Genomic DNA, 23060 nt, shown 5'->3' with positions numbered 1-23060 from the left:
TCCCCGACGTTAGAATTGATGTCGGGTGGCGTGAATTGGTCGGCCTCGTGCTGGGGAAGATAAGCAGGGAGAGTTAAGACCTCGGCGCTGGCCTATTCCCTGATTGTGGTGGCGGCAGCCTGTTCCCCGATTGCGGCGGTGGTGGCCTGTTCCCCGATTGCGGCAGTGGCGCACCAATGGTGGTGGTTTGGGGGAGGGCAGGGAGAAGTAAAGAAAGAAAGGGGGGATAACATTAGAATTCGGGCAAGATGGCGGCGGCGGCATGACGCTGTGAGAGCTGGAGTTTCGTCTTTCCTTGCTTTCTTATATTACTAGCATATATTCCTCAAAATCCAACATTAATATGCCTCACAGTAAGCGCAAGGGCATTCTCCGAGCAGACCCCACCAAGCTCGGGCAATTGCAGATGGACCGGTTTCTCACGAGCTCACCGGTCTTTTTTGGAGGGGAGAACTTACCCGCTGTAGCACCGACGGATGGAGACGCCGGAGCCATGGGATTCGAGACATCGCTCTCCCCTCAAGCAGCCAGGCTACCACCGAATCCGGCGCAGGACTGCGAGGAACGCGGGATTGCTGAGAACCTGAGCAGTTCGATGCTGTCCTGCGGTGGGGGTGACCACGCAGCCCAAAACGCCGAGTCAACATCGATTTTAGGAGCGGAGGGAACCGACTCCTCAGAAGTAATGCTGAACAATATTTGGAAAGTGCTTCAGAGGCTTGAAGCTGCAGCTACTAAATCAGCAGATGATACTTCCAAAGTTGTGAGTAAACTTGATGATTTGTCTAATTTAGTCCAAAATAACCAATTAGAAACAACGAGGAAATTTGATCAAGTGAATAAAGAAATATCCTCATTACAAGCTATTTCAGCTAATATGATCAAGGACAGAACTGTTATTCAGAATAAAATAGAGCAACTGGAAAACTTCAATAGAAGATTGAATTTAAGGGTATTAAATTTTCCTAAACTTTCTATTTCATCACCAATTGAAGTTTTCAAAAAATACCTTATGGAAAATCTTAAAATTCCTCAAGAACTGATTCCACCTATAAATAAAATATATTATCTTCCTAGAAGACCAGAAAACAATACTGACAAACAGTTGGATAAACCACAGGAATTGGACTTAAAAGATATTACTGGGATATTAGAAAATTCACAGGAAGAGATTCAGTACCGTGGTACTCTTTTGGTTTCACTGGTCTTTGAACAAGATTTAAACATGATTATGAAAACTTTTTTTCGTTTTTCCCAGAATTTATTTTTGGGAGAAAAAATATGGATTTTTCCTGATGTTACAAAATCTACTCAGGAACGTAGGAAATTATTTCTAAACATGAGAGAAGAAACATTAAAATTAGGGGCTACTTTCTTGTTAAGTTATCCTTGTAAGTGTTTGATTCGATATGCTGGTACTAAATATGTATACTTTATCCCGGAGCAGCTTCGTACCTTTCTAGACACTAAAAAGTTTACATAAGTGTGATGGCTGTAATTTTATTTTTTTGACTGGTTTTGAATCATGTTAAGCCTTTTTCCTTTTAATAATTACATTGGTTGAGAACTCCCTTTCTCTGTATACTACATCTTGTCCTGTTAGGAGGTTATTGTGGTCTAAGAAAGGATAAATTTATTCATAACATTGAAATTATTGTTATTTTATTATGTGTTATCTTATTAAGAATTACTGGATTATGTTGTGTAACAATGGAAAATTTTCTTGTATGTATTTTCTCTGATTTGCTGTAACAAGAGGATTCTTGTGTAAAAAATTTTGAAATTTATAAATAAATAAAAAAAAAAAAAAAAAAGAAAGAAAGGGGGGACAGGGAGACAGAAAGAAAGAAGGGAAACGGGACACAGACAGAAAGGGGCATGGAGAGAGAAAGACAGAAAGAAAGAAAGGGCATGGAGAAAGAAAGAAAGGGGGCATGGAGAGAGAGAGAAAGACAGACATATAGAAAGAATGGGGGCATGGATAGAGAGAGAAAGAAAGAAGGGGGCAGGGTGAAAGAAATAAAAAGTTGGGGGAGGGAAGGAGACAGATGCCAGACCAGGGGAAAGGAAGGAAGGAGGGAGGGAGAGAAAGGAAAGAAAGAAATGTCAGACCATGGAAATAAGGACAGAAGACGAGAGAGATAGAAGGGAAGGTAAGACATGGAAACGTAGATTTTGAAAAGAAAGCAGAAAAATTGAATATTAAGTTAATGCCAAAGATGGATGCAAGGCAGAAAGTGAAGACGGAGAGAAAACCAGTCAAAGGACAAGAAGACCCTGGAAACAGTTAAATGCACAGAAAAATAAAGTCACCAGACAACAAAGGTAGGGAAAATGATTTTATTTTCAATATAGTGATTGAAATGTGTCAGTTTTGAGAAAGGAAAGATATTAAACTTTAAATGTGAGGGCTGCAGAAAAAATAGGGTACTTGGAGGGCCGCAGAAAAAAATAGTTAATGACAATTTTGCATAAAGTAAAACTTCTTTATAGTTTATAAATCTTTCCTTTAACTGTTAAAGGAAAGATTTATAAACTATAAAGAGTTTTACCTCATACAAAGTTGTCATTTCTTTAATAAGACATTAACTATTTTTTCTGTGGCCCTCCAAGTACCTACAAATCCAAAATGTGGCCCCACTAAGGGTTTGAGTTTGAGACCACTGATCTATGCTGAGGGACCTCAATGCCAGGTATTGGGTAGAGAACAAGAATAACATTCTATCAGCTCTTTTTATGAGCATGTATTTAGGGAACATTGTGGGCAGTTTAGCAGAGTTTGACTGCACTCTCCCTCAGAAGGCCAAAGAACTCTGTAAACTAGTAGCCAAGAGAAAGGAGTGTAGAAAATACATGGTTATGGTATTTGGGACTGACCAAAGGTTCATCAAGCCCCAATATTGGCTTATCCAGGCCACCAAAGTACCTCGAGATCCCAAAAGAGTAAGTGGATTTTCCCAAGGTTAACTTAATAATGGTTAATGGACTTTATTTTTATGAATTTGTCCAAACCTTTTTTAAAACTCACCTAAAGCTTGAAGCAAATTATAAGATAAAATTATATCATGAACAGGGCAGATTATTACTTATTATAGATATAGATAGGCGTGGGATAGGCACATGGGATCTCTTAGAGAAAGAGATAATGGTTACTGCGAATGGGCAGAATAGATGGGCCATTTGGCCTTTATCTGCCATCATGTTTCTTTGTTAAAGGTATCCCTTTCCAAATTCCTCTTTGAGAGATGCATCCAGCCAGAGCTGGTGAGCTGATGTACATACCATATCATAGAGTTTCTTATATCCTGCAATTTTCTACAAATAATCTGTGGTTTACAAAAAGAGTTAATCCAGGTCATGCAGTTACAGTATGTGTTTCAAGACATTTTTTTGAATGTTCAGTCTCCATGCTTAGGGTCTAGGGCCTGCTTTGGTAAAACTTCATCAGGTAAACTTCCTAGAGCTGAGAGCAATTTGGAATACTCTAAATGCTTTTAGAGGTCAGTTGCCAAATCAGGTTGCCATGTATTACATCAATAAGCAGGAAAACACAGGGTTATCTCTTGTGTCGGGATTCAATCAGGATGTGGAAGTGAGTTGTCTAGCAAGCAATGTGCATGAGAGCCACATATTTGGCAGGGAAAGTTAAATGTCTGGTGGATAGGCTGTTGAATTTTGCAACCTCATGAGTAGTCTCTGGATGAGGATGTAACACAGAAGATTTTCTGAGAGGATGACACCCCCCTCAATAGATTTTTCTGCTACGTACTACAATAAAGTCCCTCATTTTTGCTCCAGACTTGGATCACACAGCAGACTAACCTCCTGATATTTTTTTTCCTGCGTTGAGGGCAAGGTCTTCTGTTCACACATCCTCCAAATACCTCTGATTTGTTAAAATTTTTCTGAAATTCTAGCAGGATTAAGGAACCATGATTCTAATAGCCCCATACTTTCTGAGATAAAATGGTTTCCTCTTCTCCTGAAGCTTTCCTTCAGGGAACCTTGGAAACTGGAAGTTTTCCAACACTAATTACCTAGGATCGGAGGTCCTTACTTCATTCCCGACTTTTAGGGCTCCTTTTACAAAGCCGTGCTGGGGCCTTAACGCGTGGAATAGCGCGTGCTAAATTGCTAAATTTTGAGCAGGCAGTATATTTCCGGCTAGCGCGCGCTAATCCGGTGTGAGAGTTAAAACCACTAGCGCAGCTTTGTAAAAGGAGCCCTTGGTCTCTAGCCCTAATAGCTTAGATATTGAGAAGGTGGTGGTGGATTCCCTGAACTTACCTGTTGGTGTTCCTCAGGTTCTGTTGGCTTCCAGAAGAGGTCCCACAAATTTAATTGTTTAAAAAATTTCTATACTGTTTAAAACTAAATGGTTTACATAATTTACGTACATAATTTTAAAACAAAAGCGTGATAAAATAAACATACCAACAATCCTCAGCAATCATGTCTACAAAATACCATAGCTTGCATAGTAAAGATCATGAATAATTCATCGACTCTGAATTATTGACTAGAAAAAGGCATCTACAAATAACTGTCTTAAGTAATTTTCTAAACATGCCCCTTTCACGACAATTTCGTATCCGACTCACCAGGGAGTTCCGTGTCTTAACTCCTGCACAGCAAAAAGTCATTTTAACAGTCTCGACAAGCCTTGGATTCACAGTCGTCTTCAGTAAAGCTAGATTCTCAGAACGCAATGATCTTTTTGGTGTATATTATTTTTAAAAACAATCTAATATACAGGCCCTACATTTGAGATAAGTGCACTCTTTTTTGCTGATTATCATTATTAAAGTGTCTAAATACCACTGATATTTAAAAATTTTTCAATCAGCCACAAGAGGTTTTTGTTGACCGATGATAGAGAACCTGTCCTATCAACCACATTGTGAATTTCATATTCTATGTAGTGCAGGCTTCTGAGGTCTTTTCCTCTTGTTTAATCAATTTACAGTTGTGTGCAGAACCTGTATATTAGATTGTTTTCAACATTTTTGAGGTTTTTTCCATTGATATTGACTGGTATATTATTTTTAAACAATTCTGGAATGTTTCCATACAAGAATTGATGACAAATCATTACTGCTTTATACTGTACACTAAAGGCGACTGGTAGCCAATGCAATTTTGGGAGATGTGGCGAAATGTGATCATATTTAGACAATCCCATATCAATCTTGCTGCTGCGTTTTGTATAACCTGCAATGCTCTACATCTTGTTTTTGTTATTCCAAGGTACAGGGCATTGCAGTAATTGAGTCTCGACAAAACCATAGCCTGGACTACAGTACGGAAAGCATATGGTGCTAACATTGGCTTTAATCGGTGTGACAAATGCATTTGTGCAAAACATACTTGTACGGTCTTGGTTACTTGCAACTTCATTGTTGGGCCAGAATCAAGCCTTACACCTAAGATGGAAAAGGATTGTTATTTGGTATGAGGGCAAGGCCTTAGATCCTTTTTCTTGTCCTATACAAAAATTGCTTTAGGCTTTCAGGCTATTGACCCTGGAGCCCTCTCCTCAACTACCATATTACACAAGACATTCAACAAAGCCATCCTCTCTTATAATACCATTCTCTCCTCTGCTCTGAATACCCTTGCTCCTCCAATTTCATGTCCTTATTAGGCGTGCCAAATCCCAACCCTGGCTGAGCCCCCGCATCTGCTACCTGTGCCCGTTCCACCGAACATCTCTGGCTTAAATTCTGTGCGCATGTTGACTTCGTACACTTAAATTCTTGCTGACATCACTCCAGTATGCACTTTCACTGGTCAAACAAGAATATATCCATTTAACTACTTCTCTTAGCACCAACCTTCGCCATCTCTTTACCATACTAAACTCCCTACGCAAAGCACCCTCGCCGCCTATCCCCCCCCTTCAGTTTCTCCCCAGACTATGGCAGAGTTGTTCTACAATAAGTTCCTGAAGATTCACTTTGACCTCTCAACCAGGCTGCCTCTCCCCCCCCTTCCCTCCACCTGTCCCTTCTGCTAACCTTCCCTCAATACCTGCTACCTCCTCCGTAATCGCCAAGGAGGAAATTGCACATCTTCTATCATCCTCCAAACAAACTGCCTGCTCCTCTGATCCGATTCCCACTCACTTACTCAGCACTATCTCGTCTGGTGTCATCCTTCCTATCCGTCACATCCTCAACGTATTGCTCTCCACTGTAACTGTCCCTGATGCCTTCAAACTTGCCGTTTGTCACACCCCTCCTCAAAAACCCTCACTGGACCCCATGTGTCCCTCCAACTATCGCCCCATCTCCCTCCTCCCATTCTTATCTAAGTTACTTGAACGTGCTGTTCACTGTTGCCTGGGCTTTCTCTCCTCCCAAGCTATTCTGGATCCGCTTAAGTCAGGCTTTCACCTCTGCACTCCTTAGAAACTACCCTTGCTAAAGTTTCCAATGACCTGTTCCTGGCCAGATCCAAAGGTCTCTACTATATCCTCATCCTTCTTGATCTATCTGCCGCCTTTGATACTGTTGATCATTGCCTATTTCCTGATACGCTGGCAAATGCACAACAGACGAAGATTCAGTGCCCGACAACATGATGCACGACCTACTACTGGAGCGATGGTCTAGGACATGGCAACTCAACTTCAATGCCAAAAAATGCAAAGTTATGCACCTGGGCAGCCAGAATCCATGCAAGTCTTATACCCTAAATGGCGAGATCCTAGCAAAAACGGAAGCAGAACGAGACTTGGGGGTAATCGTCAGTGAGGACATGAAGTCTGCCAATCAAGTGGAGCAGGCTTCGTCCAAGGCAAGACAAATCATGGGCTGCATACGAAGGGGTTTCGTCAGTCGTAAGGCGGACGTCATTATGCCATTGTATAGATCCATGGTGAGGCCCCACCTGGAATACTGTGTGCAATTCTGGAGGCCGCATTATCGCAAGGATGTGCTGAGACTGGAGTCGGTGCAAAGAATGGCCACCCGGATGGTCTCGGGACTCAAGGATCTACCATACGAAAAACGGCTTGACAAATTACAGCTATACTCGCTCGAGGAGCGCAGAGAGAGGGGGGACATGATCGAGACGTTCAAGTATCTTACGGGCCGCATCGAGGCGGAGGAAGATATCTTCTTTTTCAAGGGTCCCACGACAACAAGAGGGCATCCGTTGAAAATCAGGGGCGGGAAACTACGAGGTGATACCAGGAAATTCTTTTTCACTGAAAGAGTGGTTGATCGCTGGAATAGTCTGCCACTACAGGTGATTGAGGCCAGCAGCGTGCCTGATTTTAAGGCAAAATGGGATCGGCACATGGGATCTATTCACAGGGCAAAGGTAGGGGAGGGACATTAAGGTGGGCAGACTGGATGGGCCGTGGGCCCTTATCTGCCATCTATTTCTATGTTTCTATGTTTCTATGACTTGCTGAGATTCCAGGGTTCTGCTCTCTCCCGGTTTTCTTCCTATCTCTCCAATCGTACCTTCAGTGTATGCAATGGTAATTCTTTCTCCACAGCCATTCTGCCATCAATTGGTATACCTCAAGGCGCTGTCCTGGGACCACTCCTTTTCTCAATCTACACTTGCTCACTTGGAGCGCTGATCTCCTCCCACAGCTTCCTGTATCACCTCTGTGCTGGTATCTCCCAGCTCTTCCTCTCCACATCAGATATCTCTGCTGAAACCCAGACCAGAGTCTCAGCCTGCCTGTCTGACATTACCACCTGGATGTCTCACTACTATCTAAATCTGAATATGGCTAAAATGGAGCTGCTCATCTTAGAAACTAAACTAAACTAAACCTTAGGTTTGTATATGTAATGTAATGTAATTTATTTCTTATATACCGCTACATCTGTTAGGTTCTAAGCGGTTTGAAGAAAATATACATTAAGATTATAAATGAGAAGTAAGAAGGTACTTAAAAAATTCCCTTACTGTCCCGAAAGCTCACAATCTAACTAAAGTACCTGGAAATTAATAAAGAAGAGAAAATAAAGATGGTTGAAAAAAGAAAAATTCTATGTGAATTTATAGGATGGAAATTAAACTGACAGTGAAGAACTGTATGAAAAATACATATGGAATGCAGTTAGAGAGGGTAGGTTACAATCTATTTATGGTATTTGTTTAATTGGACGGTGTTAAGGTGGGTAATTTGGGGGAAGGTTATCTGAAGGTAGGTGAATCTTCTGGAGGTAAAAGAGGAGGGGTTAAGATATTTGGATGAATTTTTTGAAAAGCAGGGTTTTGATTTCTTTTCTGAATGTTTTGAAGTTGTCTGATATTGTCATAAGATTGGAGATGGAATGGCTGATTTTTGCTGCTTGTGTTGCCAGAAGGTTATCAAACATTTTCTTGCGTTGTGTGCCTTTGAGTGGGGGGAAGCTCACAGAGCTCGACACGGTTAACAAGAATTAGGATGGAAAGGAACTCCAGTGGAGGGAAAAATGAAGAGGAAATTTAGAGGACTAGAGTAAACAGAGAGGGAGGAAGAGTTACATTTTTGAGAATAACCAGGTTTTCAGATGTTTACGGAAGAGTTGGAGGGAGCTCAGATTCCTAAGAGGGGAGATAAGGTTGTTCCAGAGCTCAGTGATTCTAAAAGGGAGGGAGGAACTTAGTTTTCCTACAAGGGAGACACCTTTTAGAGAGGGAAAGGAAAGTTTCAGTTTTTGGGTGGATCTGGTGGAATTGGGGTGAGAGGAGTTCCAAGAAAGTGGAATAAAGGGGGGGAGGATGCCGTGTAAGATCTTGAAAGTAGGGCAGGCACATTTGAAGTGGACTCTGGAGATTATCGGAAGCCAGTGGAGCTTGGACAAAAGCGGTGAGACGTGATAGAATTTGCTTTTTGCGAAGATAAGCTTAGCAGCGGCATTCTGAATCCGCTGGAGTCTTTGAAGGTTTTTCTTTGTTAGGCTTAGGTAGATAGAGTTGCAATAGTCCAGTCTGGAAAGGATGGTGGATTGGACAAGGACGGCAAAGTGTTTTTGATGGAAACAGGTTCTCACTTTCCTCAGCATGTGAAGGCTGAAGAAACATTTTTTTATTAGGGAGTTGAGGTGATCATTGAAGGAAAGTGTAGAGTCAATGATGACTCCCAGAATTTTACTTGAGTATTCAAGATGCAGAGTGGGGCCAGAGGACAGAGGGATGGAGGTGGGCAGTTGGTCCAATTTTGGGCCGAGCCAGAGAAGTTTTGTTTTGGATTCGTTCAGTTTCATCTGTACAGTGTGGGCCCAGGATTGAAGGTTCGATATACATGAGGATATGTTTGCAGAGAGGTTGGTGAGGTTCCGGTCGGTCTCAAGGAGTACAAAGATGTCATCTGCGTAAGTGTAAAGTGTTTCAAGGGGGGAGAGATGGAGGAGTTTGAGGGAAGACATATAAATGTTGAAAAGGATAGGAGAGAGAGGTGAGCCTTGTGGGGCTCCACATATACTGCTTCCTGCTTAAACCCACCTCCATGCTTCCCCCATTCTCTGTCTATGAACAACACTCTCATCCTCCCTGTTTTTTCTGCTTGCAATCTCAGGGTCATCTTTGACTCCTTTCTCACTTTCACCACCCAGATACAACATATCGCTAAAATCTGCCGTTTCTTCCTCTATAATATTACCAACATCCAACCCTTCCTTTCTAAGCACTTTACCAAAACCTTTATCCACACCCTCATCACCTCGTGCTTAGACTACTGCAACTTGCTACTCTGTGGCCTTCCACTTGGCTATCTCACTCCCCTCCAATACATCCAGAATTTGGCTGCACAACACATATTCTGTGAGAGCCACTATACTCACATTACCTCTTTCCTAAAGTTACTTCATTGGATTCCCATCCGTTTCCAAATACAATTCAAACTCCACTTACTGACCTACAAATGCACTCACTCAGCTTCCCCTAACTATCTTTCTTCACTTATCACCCTCTGTGTCTCCCCCCCCCCCCCCCACTGCAAGCTCTGCTTAGCTGGTAAGTCCTTCTTATCTGTGCCCTTCTCTTCATCTGCCAACTCCAAACTCCGTCCCTTCTGCCTTGCTGCACCGTATGCTTTGAACAAGCTACCCAAATCTGTATGGCGGGCTCCATCTCTGGCAATGTTCAAGGCCCATTTAAAAGCCCATCTCTTTGAGACTGTTTTCAACTCCTAACTCCTCTCACCTTGGATTCTGCATCCCTAACCCAATATGTCATGTCATGTCTGTCTGTCCAAGTTAGATTGTAAGCTCTTCTGAGCAGGAACCATCTATTAAATGTCAAAATGTACAGTGCTTTGTATGCCTTTCAGTGCTCTATAAGTGATAAACAGCAGTAGTAGGACTTGAGTATTTCTACGTCTTTCAGAGTTGGACCTCTAGTTGGGTCTCTTATCTGTTAGGGTTCACCTTATGCAAGTTGGTGTTTATTATTATCAGAATGTAAACTCATTTCTGCTTAGCCTTAGTTGTTCACACTTTGTGTGAGGCTTGCCTCTATTGAAGCCTCCCATCGAGTCTCCTAAGGGGCTCAGTGTTGTCTTTTAACCCAGTTGATAGAAGCTTACTTAAAGCCAGAGAAGGCCAATGAGTTCTAGTCTTAATAGCTTATCTACCTTGAACAAAGTTTTTCAACAGTGTTCTTGGGAGGAGGGGAGGCAGCAGCCTGTGGTCATAGGTGCAAGAAATAATGTACTAAAAGAGGCGATAGATAACAGTAGGGTGACAAAAAATAAGCACATTTGGGCAGAAGTAGAAAGTGGTGAAACAGGTTTGGAAGATTGCAGTGTTAAACAACCCATACTACATTGAGAGCAGAGGTAAGGAGAAGAAAACAAATGAAATAAGGACGAGTCTATGGACCGTGCAGGCCATGATGTAGCTAGGTAAACACAAGATTGCTACCAATTAGTCTCATGCTGATAGGATGGTGGTATATGGTTTTCAGGATAACCTAAATGAATATACTGTCTCCATTATGAATATACTGTCTCCTAAATGAATATACTGCCTCCATTATGCGCAAACCCGTCTCATGAATATCTGTGGGGATATCCTGAAATCCCAGACTGGTTAGTGGCCCTCCAGGATTATGGTTTGATACCCCTGTGCTAGCAAGTCCACACTGGGTTGGATGTTCAGGCAACAGCATGCCTGTTTTTGGTAACTGCTAGATAATTACTAAGGTTGGCACTTGGATGGGAAGATTTGGGGTAGAATCTGAGTGCTGGATTAATTGTTAAAATCTTGCACACGTCTACCCAGGATGGTAGAAAACTAATGGCGAGGAAAACAAAAACTGACTTGGATAAGGCGTGATACTATACAGGCTTAGTATGTGTACTGACAATATAGACAAGAATACAGTACATGGCAAACTGAATGGATAGAATGTTTTTCTGTTATCATCTGCAGTACTATATGAGGAAAGAAGCATTTGTAAGATTTTTGTCGTCGTGCCACCACTTCTCCTCCCTCCACCAATATGTATGAATCCAAAATGGGCTGGCATTGAACAAGCTTTTTATTCTACTGATTAAATGCCTTCTCTCTCTGCTTCTGGTTGCAGGTTCCCTGACTCCTCTTAGTCCACTTGTGTAGAGTGGGGATTTATGGACTTGTACATGATGAATTGTGAGCTCTTAGCCACATGTAGTGCCTTAGGGTACCTGGAAGGGGACACCTACCACAAGGAACCCGATTGTTTGGGTAAGTGTTAAAGATGGCAAACCACACCTATGCAAGCATTCTTGTTCTCTCCTATTTAAAAAACATAAGTGCAACAATTGCATAGCTACCAGTCAGTTTATTTGCAAAAGAGTCTTTTCGCTTGAGCTTGGTTTTTGTTATTACTGGACATGTTCTGTTTCCCTTTCCTTAGAAAGTGCGAAAGATCTGATTCGATATTTGCGCCATGAGGATGAGACTCGGGACATCCGCCAGCAGCTGGGTGCTGCCCAGATTTTGCAGAATGACTTGGTGCCCATGGTCATCCAGTACCAGCAGGACAAGCAACTCTTTGATGTCCTTATGCGGTGAGTGCTATCCCAGGAGTGAGAGCAAGTGTAGTAGAAATGACTCTTATTTGTGGGGAACATCCTACAGAAAAGAACTCTGCATGCTGCATGACTTCAGCTCTTTAAAGATAAGTGTGCAGCTACTTCCAGAACAGAAAAGGTTGGTTTGACCGACAGACCATTTGGTGTTTTGAACTTTAGAAAATCTGCTTCCAGAGAGATGGGGATAAGAAATGCCCATATGGACTTGCCTCAGCAGTACCACTGTTTGAGAAGTGGCTTTTTCAAACAGATTCATACACCAGCCTCTTCATCGGTCTTCCAAATAGTCAATCAATTTTTCAATAAATTATTAAACTTCTTCTTGTATAGCTTTATCAAAGATTATACTTTGTTTGTGACTGATGCAGAGCCTGCCTAGAAATATTCAGCTGTTCATTGTCTGGGAAATTTAATTGAGGTTCTTTTCTGTTGTCTTCAGGCTAATGGTGAACCTAACTCAACCAGCACTCCTCTGCTTTGGTAAAGTTCCTGAGGACCCCACATTTCGGCACCACTACCTTCAGGTAGTTTCGTACTTGCAGGCATACAAGGAGGTGAGCTTGTCAGAGATGACAAGGTGGGTGGGGGTTCTGCTGGTGGAAGTAGGAGACCTCCCCAACTTCTAGAATGTAGCTGAACAGCAGCATGCCTGTGTCTGCACTGCAGCCTGGCCAGTGGGATGCAATGTCTTTCCTGCAGGAGTAACTCTGAATACATCACTTGCCCTCAGGATTATGAAGGCAGGGGGCAGCCAAGCTTGGTAGACCTTTTAGGAGGGAAGGATAACAAGGTCAGGCTTCCTTCACTCACTTTGATGCACCAAAGGTCACAAGCAGTCCTGTCTACCTGAATCACTTTGAAGGCATGCATAAAAATTCATATTTATGGCTATGGCCCCAGACAAAAATTGGCTTATGAAAAATTTCTTTAAACATATGCAGAAATAATTTTTAGGTTTAAAAGTACAAATGTACCCAGATCTTGCTAGGGATACCCAAAGACAACGGAAATAATTTCTTCTACTTAAACCTGGGGTTCTGGCATTAGGGGCAACTTTTTTCCTACGTTATCCTTGTAAATGTGTGATTCATTATTCCTCACAAAAATATGTCTTTTTTGAACCTTTCCAATTGACTACTTTCCTTTCATTGTCGCCTATGGAGAAGGATAAAGATACTACTTAAATGACCTAATTATAGAGGTGTTTATTTCAACTGGATCTCAGCCTGATCAATCATGTAATCTTCAGTTATTTTATTTCTTTATTTGATTCCGCTATCTGCCTTTTGGATCTTAACTATTGGGGACTAGAGCGATTAAGGGGATATTTTCCTTGTTATGTTTGTATTCTTTTTTGTACTGATTTGCTCTTATATTGCTATCTGTTTATACTTGAAATTTTTATACTTGAAATGTATATATTAAAATGATAAATAATACAAAAAAATTCATATTTATTATGACCCATTGTTAGTTGGTGATCATTGCATCTGGCTGGAAAGGATGGAGGGCTGCATGAACTGGAGTATAAAGCCCTGAACCCTGCTTCCTCTGATGTTTATGTATGAGAGCAAACGCAACAACAAAGGTGATCGATTGGTGTTCAGTCTCTTTTATTATAATGGACTCTCTCTTTTTTTTTAATATAAAAGAGACTGAACACCAATTGGTCACCTTTGTTTTTTGTGTTTGTTGGTCACTTGTGTGAAGGAAGTTTCTCCTGTTGTTTCCAGTATATGTATGAGATACATGAGCTGTGCTATTAGTTGTGGGTATGTAGTCTGTCTTGTTCTGGATTGGGTTTCTTTTTTAATTTAGTTAAGATTACATGTGACATGATGGTAAGAAATTTTTCCCCACTCTCTCTCTTATTTTGTCTGACTTAGGCCTTTGCCAACGAGAAACTGTTTGGATCACTCAGTGAAAAGTTATATGAGCTACTGCAACTGGTGAGACCTTTGGAGTTCTTTGCATTTGTGTCTGTCCTAGCCACCTTCCTCTCTTTCCCCCAGCCCTTTCTTGTGCTGCTTCTTAACTCGTGGATAATTTTCATTTCTAGTGCAAAGGGTACAGTAGGCTTGACAAGTGTGTTTCTTCCCATCACCCGCAAGGTTTGCAGAAGGCATCAGTTACCGTATTTTTCGCTCCATAAGACGCACTTTTTTTCCACCCAAAAGTGAGTGTAAATGTCCGTGTGTCTTATGCAGCGAAGGTACTTTTTTTAAACGCCCCACCTTGATGTACCGTTTTAAATGCCCATGCCCCATACAGCTCTCCCTAGCGTCGGTGAGCACCCGAAGCCTCCTCTCACTCACCCGTGGTGTCCAGATCCAGCATCCCGCCCTTGTGACGGGCGGGGCCTTACCTCCAAGTTGCTTCCTGACCCAGAGAGAAAGCTCGTCTTTCACGCTGTGACCACTGCTGACCTAATTACGGCAGCCTACACAGCGAACTCAGCAAGCTGCCGTTGGCCTCCAAAGCACATTGCCTGTGCCGCGGTCCGCCCCTGACGTCAGAGGAGGGGCGGGATCGTGGCAGAGGCAACATGCTTTGGAGACAGATGTCAGCCTGCTAAGTTCGTTGTGCAGGCTGCCGTAATTAGGTCAGCGGCGGTCACAGTGTGGAAGATGACCTTTCTCTCTGGGTCAGGAAGCAACTTGAAGGTAAGGCCCTACCCATCGCACTTCTAGTGATCAGAGGGCAGTAAAAGTGCCTCACTTTAGAGATCACAGGAAAACAAAGCAGGAAGAGGGAGTAAGAATGCCTCATTTAGAGATCACAGGGAAGGAGAGAGCAAGAGTGCATCCCCCTAGATATGACAGGGAAGGAGGGAGCATGAGCAGGAGGATAGTAAACCGGCGGGACACTGGATCTGGACACCAGGGGGGGGGTGAGAGGAGGCTTCCAAAGGACCTTGAGGAGGGGAAGGAAAACAGACTTGAAGACAAGGCAGATGCTGGATTAAAGGGGGTAGAGATAGGAAACACTCAAAATGTTAGCAGAAGGATGATAGAGAGAGGGAGAAACCTGAAACAAAAGAGAGGCAGAAGAGAGGGGAAAGATGTATAGAGGGAATAGAGAGAGAAAGAGAATGCAGAGAGGTGGAACGATTCTGGACAAGGTAGAGAGGAAGGAAGGAGAGAGAGAGAGAAGAGCAGAGAAAGACCTGGAAGAAAGGAGAATAAATGCTGGACATAGGGATGGGATGGGAGGTTGTAAGCAGAAGAAAGACAGAGAGAGATAGAGACCTGGACACAAAGAGCATGGAGCTGGATTGTGAAAGAAATGTTGGATGCACAGTCAGAAGGAAGTCCAACCAGAAACAAATTAAATCACCAGACAACAAAGGTAGGGAAAATGATTTTATTTTCAATTTAGTGATCAAAATATTTCAGTTCTGAGAATTTATATCTGCTATGTGTATATGAAAAATGAAAGGAAAAAATTGCATTACAGTTAGTAGGGCAGGGGGGACAGGGTGCAGAGCTTTGCAAGGAGTGTGGGATTGGGTGAAGAGCCTGGCAGGGAGTGAGGGGGGCTGGCTGCAGAGCCTGGTATATGCTAGTACACAGTTTGGTTTAGATTGGGGTTTTTTTTTTCTTGTTTTCCTACCTTAAATCTAGGGTGCATCTTATGGTCAGGTGCGTCTTATGGAGTGAAAAATACAGTACATTTTTCAACTCTGCCTCCTTGTGTCACTGGGCAGTAACTCAGGGCTAGATGCACAAAGCATGGTTATTAAGACCATGTGGATTGCTGTTAGCTGATTTTGTTGGGGGGGCCAATTTCCAAACATCGATCCATGCTCAAAAGGCTTCCTATGCAAATGAGTTGAGTTGGATGTCTGCCCTAATCCCACCCCACCAGTCATTGGAAAACCAACTCAACAAAAGTGTAGAGAATCATGAACAGCTGAGCTGCAGGGGAAGCCCTGAAGCTGTCTCCTGCTGCTCAGCTGTTTGGGGCAAGAAGCCTGTAGCCATTATTTTTTTTAATGGGCACGGATGTTGTACGTGTGTATACACATGCATAACATCTGTCCCTATATAAAAAAAAAGTGAGCTACCCCCCCCCCCCCCCACATGACCCCGGTACAAAAATAGAGGCAGGAAGGATACCCACTCCCTCCTGCCACCGTGAAATGCCCCCCCGCACTTTAATAGAAATCAACTGGAAGGATGCCCACTCCCTCCTGCCATCACTTCAAAGGCCTCCTTCAACTGACCCCTCTCCTCCCTTTCCTTAAAAAAAAAAAAAAATTGGCATGAGTAATGCCCACTCCCTCTTGCCACTGGATGCCCCCCTGAACTATCCCCCTCACTCCCTAAAAATTTCCCCTGTACCTCAAAACTAGATGACAGCAGGAGGGATGCCCAGTTCCTCCTGCTCACAGGCTGGCCACTCCAAAATGGCGAGCCTTTCCCCTTCCTGGTGAATCCTGAGATACACAGGGAGGGGCTTAAGACGCTGACTGGCTTGAATGAGCCAGTCAGGACCTTAGGCCCCTCCCCTTACATCCCAGAACACACTAGGAAGGGGAAAGCCTGCCATGTTGGTGTGGCAGGCCTGTGAGCAGGAGGGACTGGGTATCTCTCCTGTTGTCATCTAGTTTTGGGGTATGGGGAGATTTGGGAGTTGTGGGGGTGGCAGAAGGGAGTGGGCATCCTTCCTGCTGATTTTTTGAGAAGGGGAGGGGTCATGCGGGGGGTAAGTTCAGTGGGTTGGGGATTAGATTCACAGCATCGGCAGGAAGGAGTGGGCAACCCTCCTGCCTCTGTTTTGGTACTGGGGTCGTCGGGAAGTGGGTGGTATGGCAGGCCAATTTTTTTTTTATGGGCACAACATCTGTGCCCTTAGAAAAAACATTCTGGCAAAGGTTAGGCCATTGATTGGATGGCTGGTTTTAATATTAATGACTTCATTTATATGCCAGAATCAGAGAATGTATGACCGCACAGAAAACCACGTGGTGAACCATTTTGTTTCTAAGGGTCGGCAAATATGATCGGTCGCTAAATTGGTTTAGTGATAATCATCAGATGATTGGAGTTCATCTAGCCCATAGTTCCTCAGTTTTTCCTTTTGCAGTGTGAGAAGAGAAGGTGTCTCTCTTTTTCTGCTCTATATCTGTTTTATTATTTTCAGGTTTTTACAGACTTTTGAGGCTTCCTGGTGCCACAGAGGTTCCCAGGATTTCTGGGACAGCTCTGCCTGGGAGAAGATACAGTCTCCAGGTCAGAGGTCTGTAGTTGGGGGAGCAACCCTTTCACAGTGCACCTACCCAGCTGACCTGCACTAATTTGTAGAAAGCTCTTGGGAGCTTGGCTCACCCTTGATTTTTCAGGCACTTGAATGCAGGCTGAGTGGCCCCATGTTAGTCCAGAGGACTTTAGGGGTGCTGGCTGCATTCCTCCCTCCCCCCAAAGATGCATGAGGAGCTAATGGGGTTGAGGGTTTCAAACTCTTGGAGTTGTCTAAAAGGCAGCCCGAAGAGACAAGTGACTGAAGAAATCCTAGAGGCAGAAATCGTCTCCTTTGTCCAGCTACAGTGTGAGCTGATACAGGCACAGCATCGAGCAGTTCTGCTAGTACAGTATTTTACTGTCTATGGGAGACTTTGGGGTGGTTCAAGAACTGGACTTTTGAGAGCCTCTAGGACTTCTTATATGGTCCCCCTCATCCAAAAATCCTTTTCTTAATTTTTTGAGGTTTTATATAGCTCTCTCGGGCTGTTTTCTGGTGCAAAATGCTGCCATTTTTTTCCATCTTGGATTTCCCAATTTTATTTTAAAAGCCTCTATCTGCCTTAAAATACCTTATTTTTTTATGATGATTTTTATGGGTTCCCCAGGCCTTTCTACTCCTATATCATGCCAGTTTTGGACTGGCTGGCTGAGGAGAGTCCATGTGTCACGTGCACATAAGGGTGGGTGGAAGCTCTGGGCTTAGCCCCCTCTGGGGCAGTGGTTCTCAACCCTGTCCTAGGGAACCCCCAGCCAGTTGGGTTTTCAAGATATCCCTAATGAATATGCATGAGAGAGATTTGCATGCCTGTCTCCTCCATTATATGCAAATCTCTCTCATGCATATTCATTAGGGATATCTTGAAAACCCAGCTGGCTGGGGGTCCCCTAGGACAGGGTTGAAAACCACTGCTCTAGGGTCTTGTGTTGCAGGAAGCTCATTTGTTTGGGCATAAATTCCCCCCCCGAGCCCTAGAATAGTGGCTTGGTGTCGAAGCGTAAATACAAAGATGCCTCTGAACCCATGAAAGCACAAGAAGTTCCCCTGCAGAGATCCATGTCAGGTATTTGATTCAGATTTTGTAAGTTTGATGTTTGAAGCTTATGTGAAGTATAAAGCATCTGCACAGTCTGGAATATCGCCGGTGGTGGCACACTAATGATGTGCTTTAGATTTGATGTATTTTTTTTTATGTATTATCTGTTGCTATTAAGTACGTTGCTTTTGTTCCTCTCCCAGATCTGTGGATGGTCAGGTTATAATTACTTTTAAATTAAATAAAATAAAATAAATAAATAAATAAAATAAATGGGGTTTACCTTCACAGGGTGCAGTTCCCTAGTGGAAGGCTTTACCACAGGAACTGGAGATCAAGTCAAGTTTCAGGTGTCTTTATTTTTGTTATACCATTTATCAGTCAGGTATCCAAGACAGATGTAAAGGATTCCATTGCTCACACAATTCTGTTACCTTCTGTATTAAAGAAATTTCATTCACTTTCATTGTTTCTTCTATCATGTTTTTTATCCAAATACCTAAATATTTTATTCCTTCCTCTTTCCATAAAAAGGGAAATGAATCAAATAAAGCTTTTGTGCAATGTACATTTAGAGGAAGAACTTCTGATTTACTCCAGTTTATTTTATAACCTGAAAATTTCCCAAATTTCTCTATCAATTCAAGCAAATATGGAATGGTTGTTCCAGGATTCCTCAAATGAAGCAGTATATCATCTGCATAAGCAGAGACCTTATATTCCCAACCAGAACACAGAATACCTTGTATCTCCTTCACTTGCTGAATAGCTAATAACATGGGTTCTAATACTATATCAAAAAGTAAAGGAGACAAGGGACAACCTTGTCTAACCCCCCATTGCAAATTAAAACGCTCTGAGAAATTATTATTAATATATAGGTAATCTAGCAACAGGGGAGCTATACAATGTTTGAATCATTTGTACAAATCCTGGATCTATACCAAACCAATCCATAGCCTGATACATGAAGGTCCATTCCACCCGATTAAAGGCCTTTTCTGAATCTAAGGATACAGAAAAGGCCGGATCTTTCATGGCTTTTGTTAAATATCACAAATGAAAAGCCAACCTGGTATTATTGGAAGAATGTCTCTGAGCAACAAACCCTTTTTGGTGCATACCAACTATATAAGGGAGAGCCTTGGCCAAACGTAAAGCCTCTTGAGAGTGCACTATTATTATTCTGGTCTCCGCAAAACGGATAAGGTCCAGAGGCAATTGCCCTGGGCAGTGGAAGTGTGTCAAAGTATGTGCTGGTGACACAAGCCGACTCTGTCGCAAGACCCTGGATCTAGAGTGCTTTCCATAAAATTGTAAAGCACTGGGGAAGGCCAATGATCGACAGACAATAAGAAAGTCTCTGGTACTCCAGGCAGCAATTCAAGCCAAGAAGTGAAGGTATGGATGCCCTAGTCAAGCCTTGACCAACAGAAGAGCTGTTGGACATGTCTTCCCGTGGCATATGGTAGGCTGGGTCATTTGAAGAATAGTGACCCATCATGGGTTGGTGATTCTAGTGGTGCAGGAAATGATTATCCTGCAAGATCCAGAGCACTTTGGACTTAGGGCGTGGTCCTTGAGTGCACAGCCTTGGCATGGAAAAGATATTTGGAGGTAGTCATAACTACCCTTCTACGATCCAAAAAATTAGTTTCTATCATGGCTTATGTTAAGCATTGAAAGACTTTTCAGCGCTGGTGTATGGATCAGAAGGTGGAGCCGTGGAGAAGGTGGAGCCGTGTTTTGACTCCCATATCCATAATCCTGTCGTTCCTTCAGGATGGTCTTGAAAAGGGCCTGGAGGTTGGTTTTTGCAAGGTGCAGGTGTCGAGCCTCTCGTGCTTTAGAACTTGAGTGAAGAAAGGATCCTTAACTCTCCATCCTGACATTACCAGATTACTAATGGGAGCATTGTAGTGGCATCCTCCCACGTGACAATCATCCTCTATGTGGTATCTTAATATTGTTTTATGGGCCCTCAGTAAAGCCTGTTTGAATCCTTACAGAATGAATCATTGTTGGATATTAGTCTAGATGGTTTTCCTGGTTAGTATCGCCTCAGTGAGAAGGGTTTAAGAGCTCCAGGCTCTCTCATGCAGAAAGCCCTTCCTCAGATTTATGAAGGCAGGTGTGTATTTACACACTGTGTCCTCCTTTTCTACCAAAAGTGGTCTTTTTCTTCCATGTAAATCAGGAAGTCCGGCCTCTGGTGTTCATTCCACAGGCATAAAGAAAGACAGTCTTGGCGTTAACTAGACGTGAGGAGAGTTTTCTGTTATCTCAAAGTGATGAATGAATTTAGTCTTTCAGAGCATTTCTTTGTGTTAACCAAATGGGGAAAGCAAGCCTTGAAGGTGGCCATTTCCAGTTGGATTCGCATGGCTATTTCATCTGTATATGATGGCTGTGGTAAACAGTCGCCAATTTCCTTGAAAGTGCATTCCACCCGAGGTGTGGTCTTGTCATAAGCAGAATTTGAGGCAATTCCACCTGAGATTTGTAGAACAGATACATGGCCTACCCGCTATACTTTTACAAAGTTTTACAGAGGCGGTCCTTGGAGCATGCAATATTGCCCTGCCCTAGACTCTGGGGACTGCTTTGGTAACATCCCACTTGTCAAGCCTACTGTACCTTTTGCACTGGAAGGGAAGATTCTTACCTCAGTTTATTTATTTATTTAGTTTTATAACCCGTCCTCCCCAGGAGCCCAGAACAGGTTACATTTACAATATTTTGGAGACATGGGATTTGGGTATATTCACAACATACTGGAGAATTTGATTAAGGGTTATAGAGGTGTGTTTACAATTTGACTGGAGACATTAGACTAGGCGGTAGGTGTTAATAGGCAGTGTGTTAGAGGGATACATTCAGAGTGCATTGAAGGTATATAGAAATATATTCCTAGATAAGGGCAGGTTAGAAATAAACAAACAAACAAGGAACTGGAGGCATTGGATTAGGGTACATTCACCTTATTCTTGGGTCATGGATTAAGGCTGTAGGAACCAGAGGCTATAGGAACTACATAAATGTTAGTACTGGTTGCAATTAGGTAGTTGGTTTGTTTGGTTCCATCTTTGTTTATGATATGTATCCATTGGTTTAATTAATTGTTCTTGTTGCAGAGCAGAAAAGACTTGAATTTTTGGGGAGTTCCCCTGCTCTCTTTGATTTTTTTTTTCTTCTTATGGGTTATCCATTGCTTTGGTACAAACTGAGGCACTGCCCAGTGACCCAAGGCGGCAGAGTTGAAAAATGTAAATGATGCCTTCTGCAAACCTCATGGGTGAAGGGAAGAAACCCACTTGTCAAGCTTACTGTGCCCTTCTACTAGAAAGAAGATTATTGAGGTAAGAAACTAATCTTCCCTTACTTCCATCTCACCTTTTGCAATGGTGCTTCTCATTTGGTTCTGTTGCTTATTCAGCTCTCCATAGGTTTAGTATTGGATGATGAGAATCCTTTTTTTGTCTTTTTAATCTTAGGATTGGGAGCAGAGAGAGGATGAGGATAATCTGTTGATTGAACGAATTTTGCTGCTGATTAGAAACATTTTGCACATTCCTGCTGACCCTGAGGAAGAGAAGGTATGGCAATGCTGTCTTCTTTCATCTTTTCTTTAGGTCTTGTGCAGATTTATTTTTTGTTTAGATCAGTGTATTGCAAACTGTGTGCTGTGGCACGCTAGGGTGCCGCAGCAGATTCCAGGTGTGCCCCAATGAGACGCCGATAAGGAGGAGAGACACCAGCTGCTGACTGCTTATAGGATGTGCCTCTCGCCATCATCCGACTCTTATAGAATATGACTCTCGCCATCGTCTGACTCTTATAGGATGTGACTCTCGCCATCGTCCGACTCTTATAGGATGTGACTCTCGCCATCGTCTGACTCTTTTATAGGATGTGACTCTCGCCATCGTCCGGCTCTTATAGGATGTGACTCTCGCCATCGTCTGACTCTTTTATAGGATGTGACTCTCGCCATCGTCTGACTCTTTTATAGGATGTGACTCTCGCCATCGTCCGGCTCTTATAGGATGTGACTCTCGCCATTGTCCGACTCTTATAGAATGTGACTCTCGCCATTGTCCGACTCTTATAGGATGTGCCTCTCGCCATTGTCCGACTCTTATAGGATGTGCCTCTCGCCATCGTCCGACTCTTATAGGATGTGACTCTCGCCATCGTCTGACTCTTTTATAGGATGTGACTCTCGCCATCGTCCGGCTCTTATAGGATGTGACTCTCGCCATTGTCCGACTCTTATAGAATGTGACTCTCGCCATTGTCCGACTCTTATAGGATGTGCCTCTCGCCATTGTCCGACTCTTATAGAATGTGACTCTCGCCATCGTCCGGCTCTTATAGGATGTGACTCTCGCCATTGTCCGACTCTTATAGAATGTGACTCTCGCCATTGTCCAACTCTTATAGAATGTGACTCTCGCCATTGTCCGAGACTTATAGAATGTGCCTCTCGCCATCGTCCGACTCTTATAGGATGTGCCTCTCGCCATTGTCCGAGACTTATAGAATGTGCCTCTCGCCATCGTCCGACTCTTATAGGATGTGCCTCTCGCCATCGTCTGACTCGCAGCGAAAGGCATGTCCTGTAGGCAGTCAGCTGACGCGGAAGACTCTCTTCCTCTCCCTGCAGCACCCCTCCTCCTGGATCCTTCACCGAAGTTACAGTGTCAAGGTCGCAACCGGAGTGCCTCCGCACATGCGCAGATGTTGACATGATGA

The 23060-nt window shown here is 43.1% G+C and overlaps 1 protein-coding gene across 4 annotated transcripts in view; it reads left to right on the top strand.

The window, feature by feature from the left end:
• The window catches only part of TIMELESS (timeless circadian regulator), a 154843-nt gene that overhangs the window by 1975 nt on the left and 129808 nt on the right, over positions 1-23060 (top strand). For all 4 annotated transcript variants that reach the window (XM_033937325.1, XM_033937322.1, XM_033937321.1 and 1 more), the window contains exons 3-7: positions 11536-11675; positions 11848-12001; positions 12465-12579; positions 13912-13974; positions 21800-21901. In XM_033937325.1, the coding sequence (XP_033793216.1) occupies positions 11579-11675; positions 11848-12001; positions 12465-12579; positions 13912-13974; positions 21800-21901 (531 nt within the window). In that variant the 5' untranslated portion in view covers positions 11536-11578. The remainder of the gene's footprint in view (positions 1-11535; positions 11676-11847; positions 12002-12464; positions 12580-13911; positions 13975-21799; positions 21902-23060) is intronic.

This window comes from Geotrypetes seraphini, chromosome 3, assembly GCF_902459505.1.
Source record: "Geotrypetes seraphini chromosome 3, aGeoSer1.1, whole genome shotgun sequence".
In the NCBI taxonomy this organism is placed as follows: domain Eukaryota; kingdom Metazoa; phylum Chordata; class Amphibia; order Gymnophiona; family Dermophiidae; genus Geotrypetes; species Geotrypetes seraphini.
The sequence above is the reverse complement of the archived record's forward strand: the minus strand, read 5'-3'. Positions and strand labels throughout refer to the sequence as shown.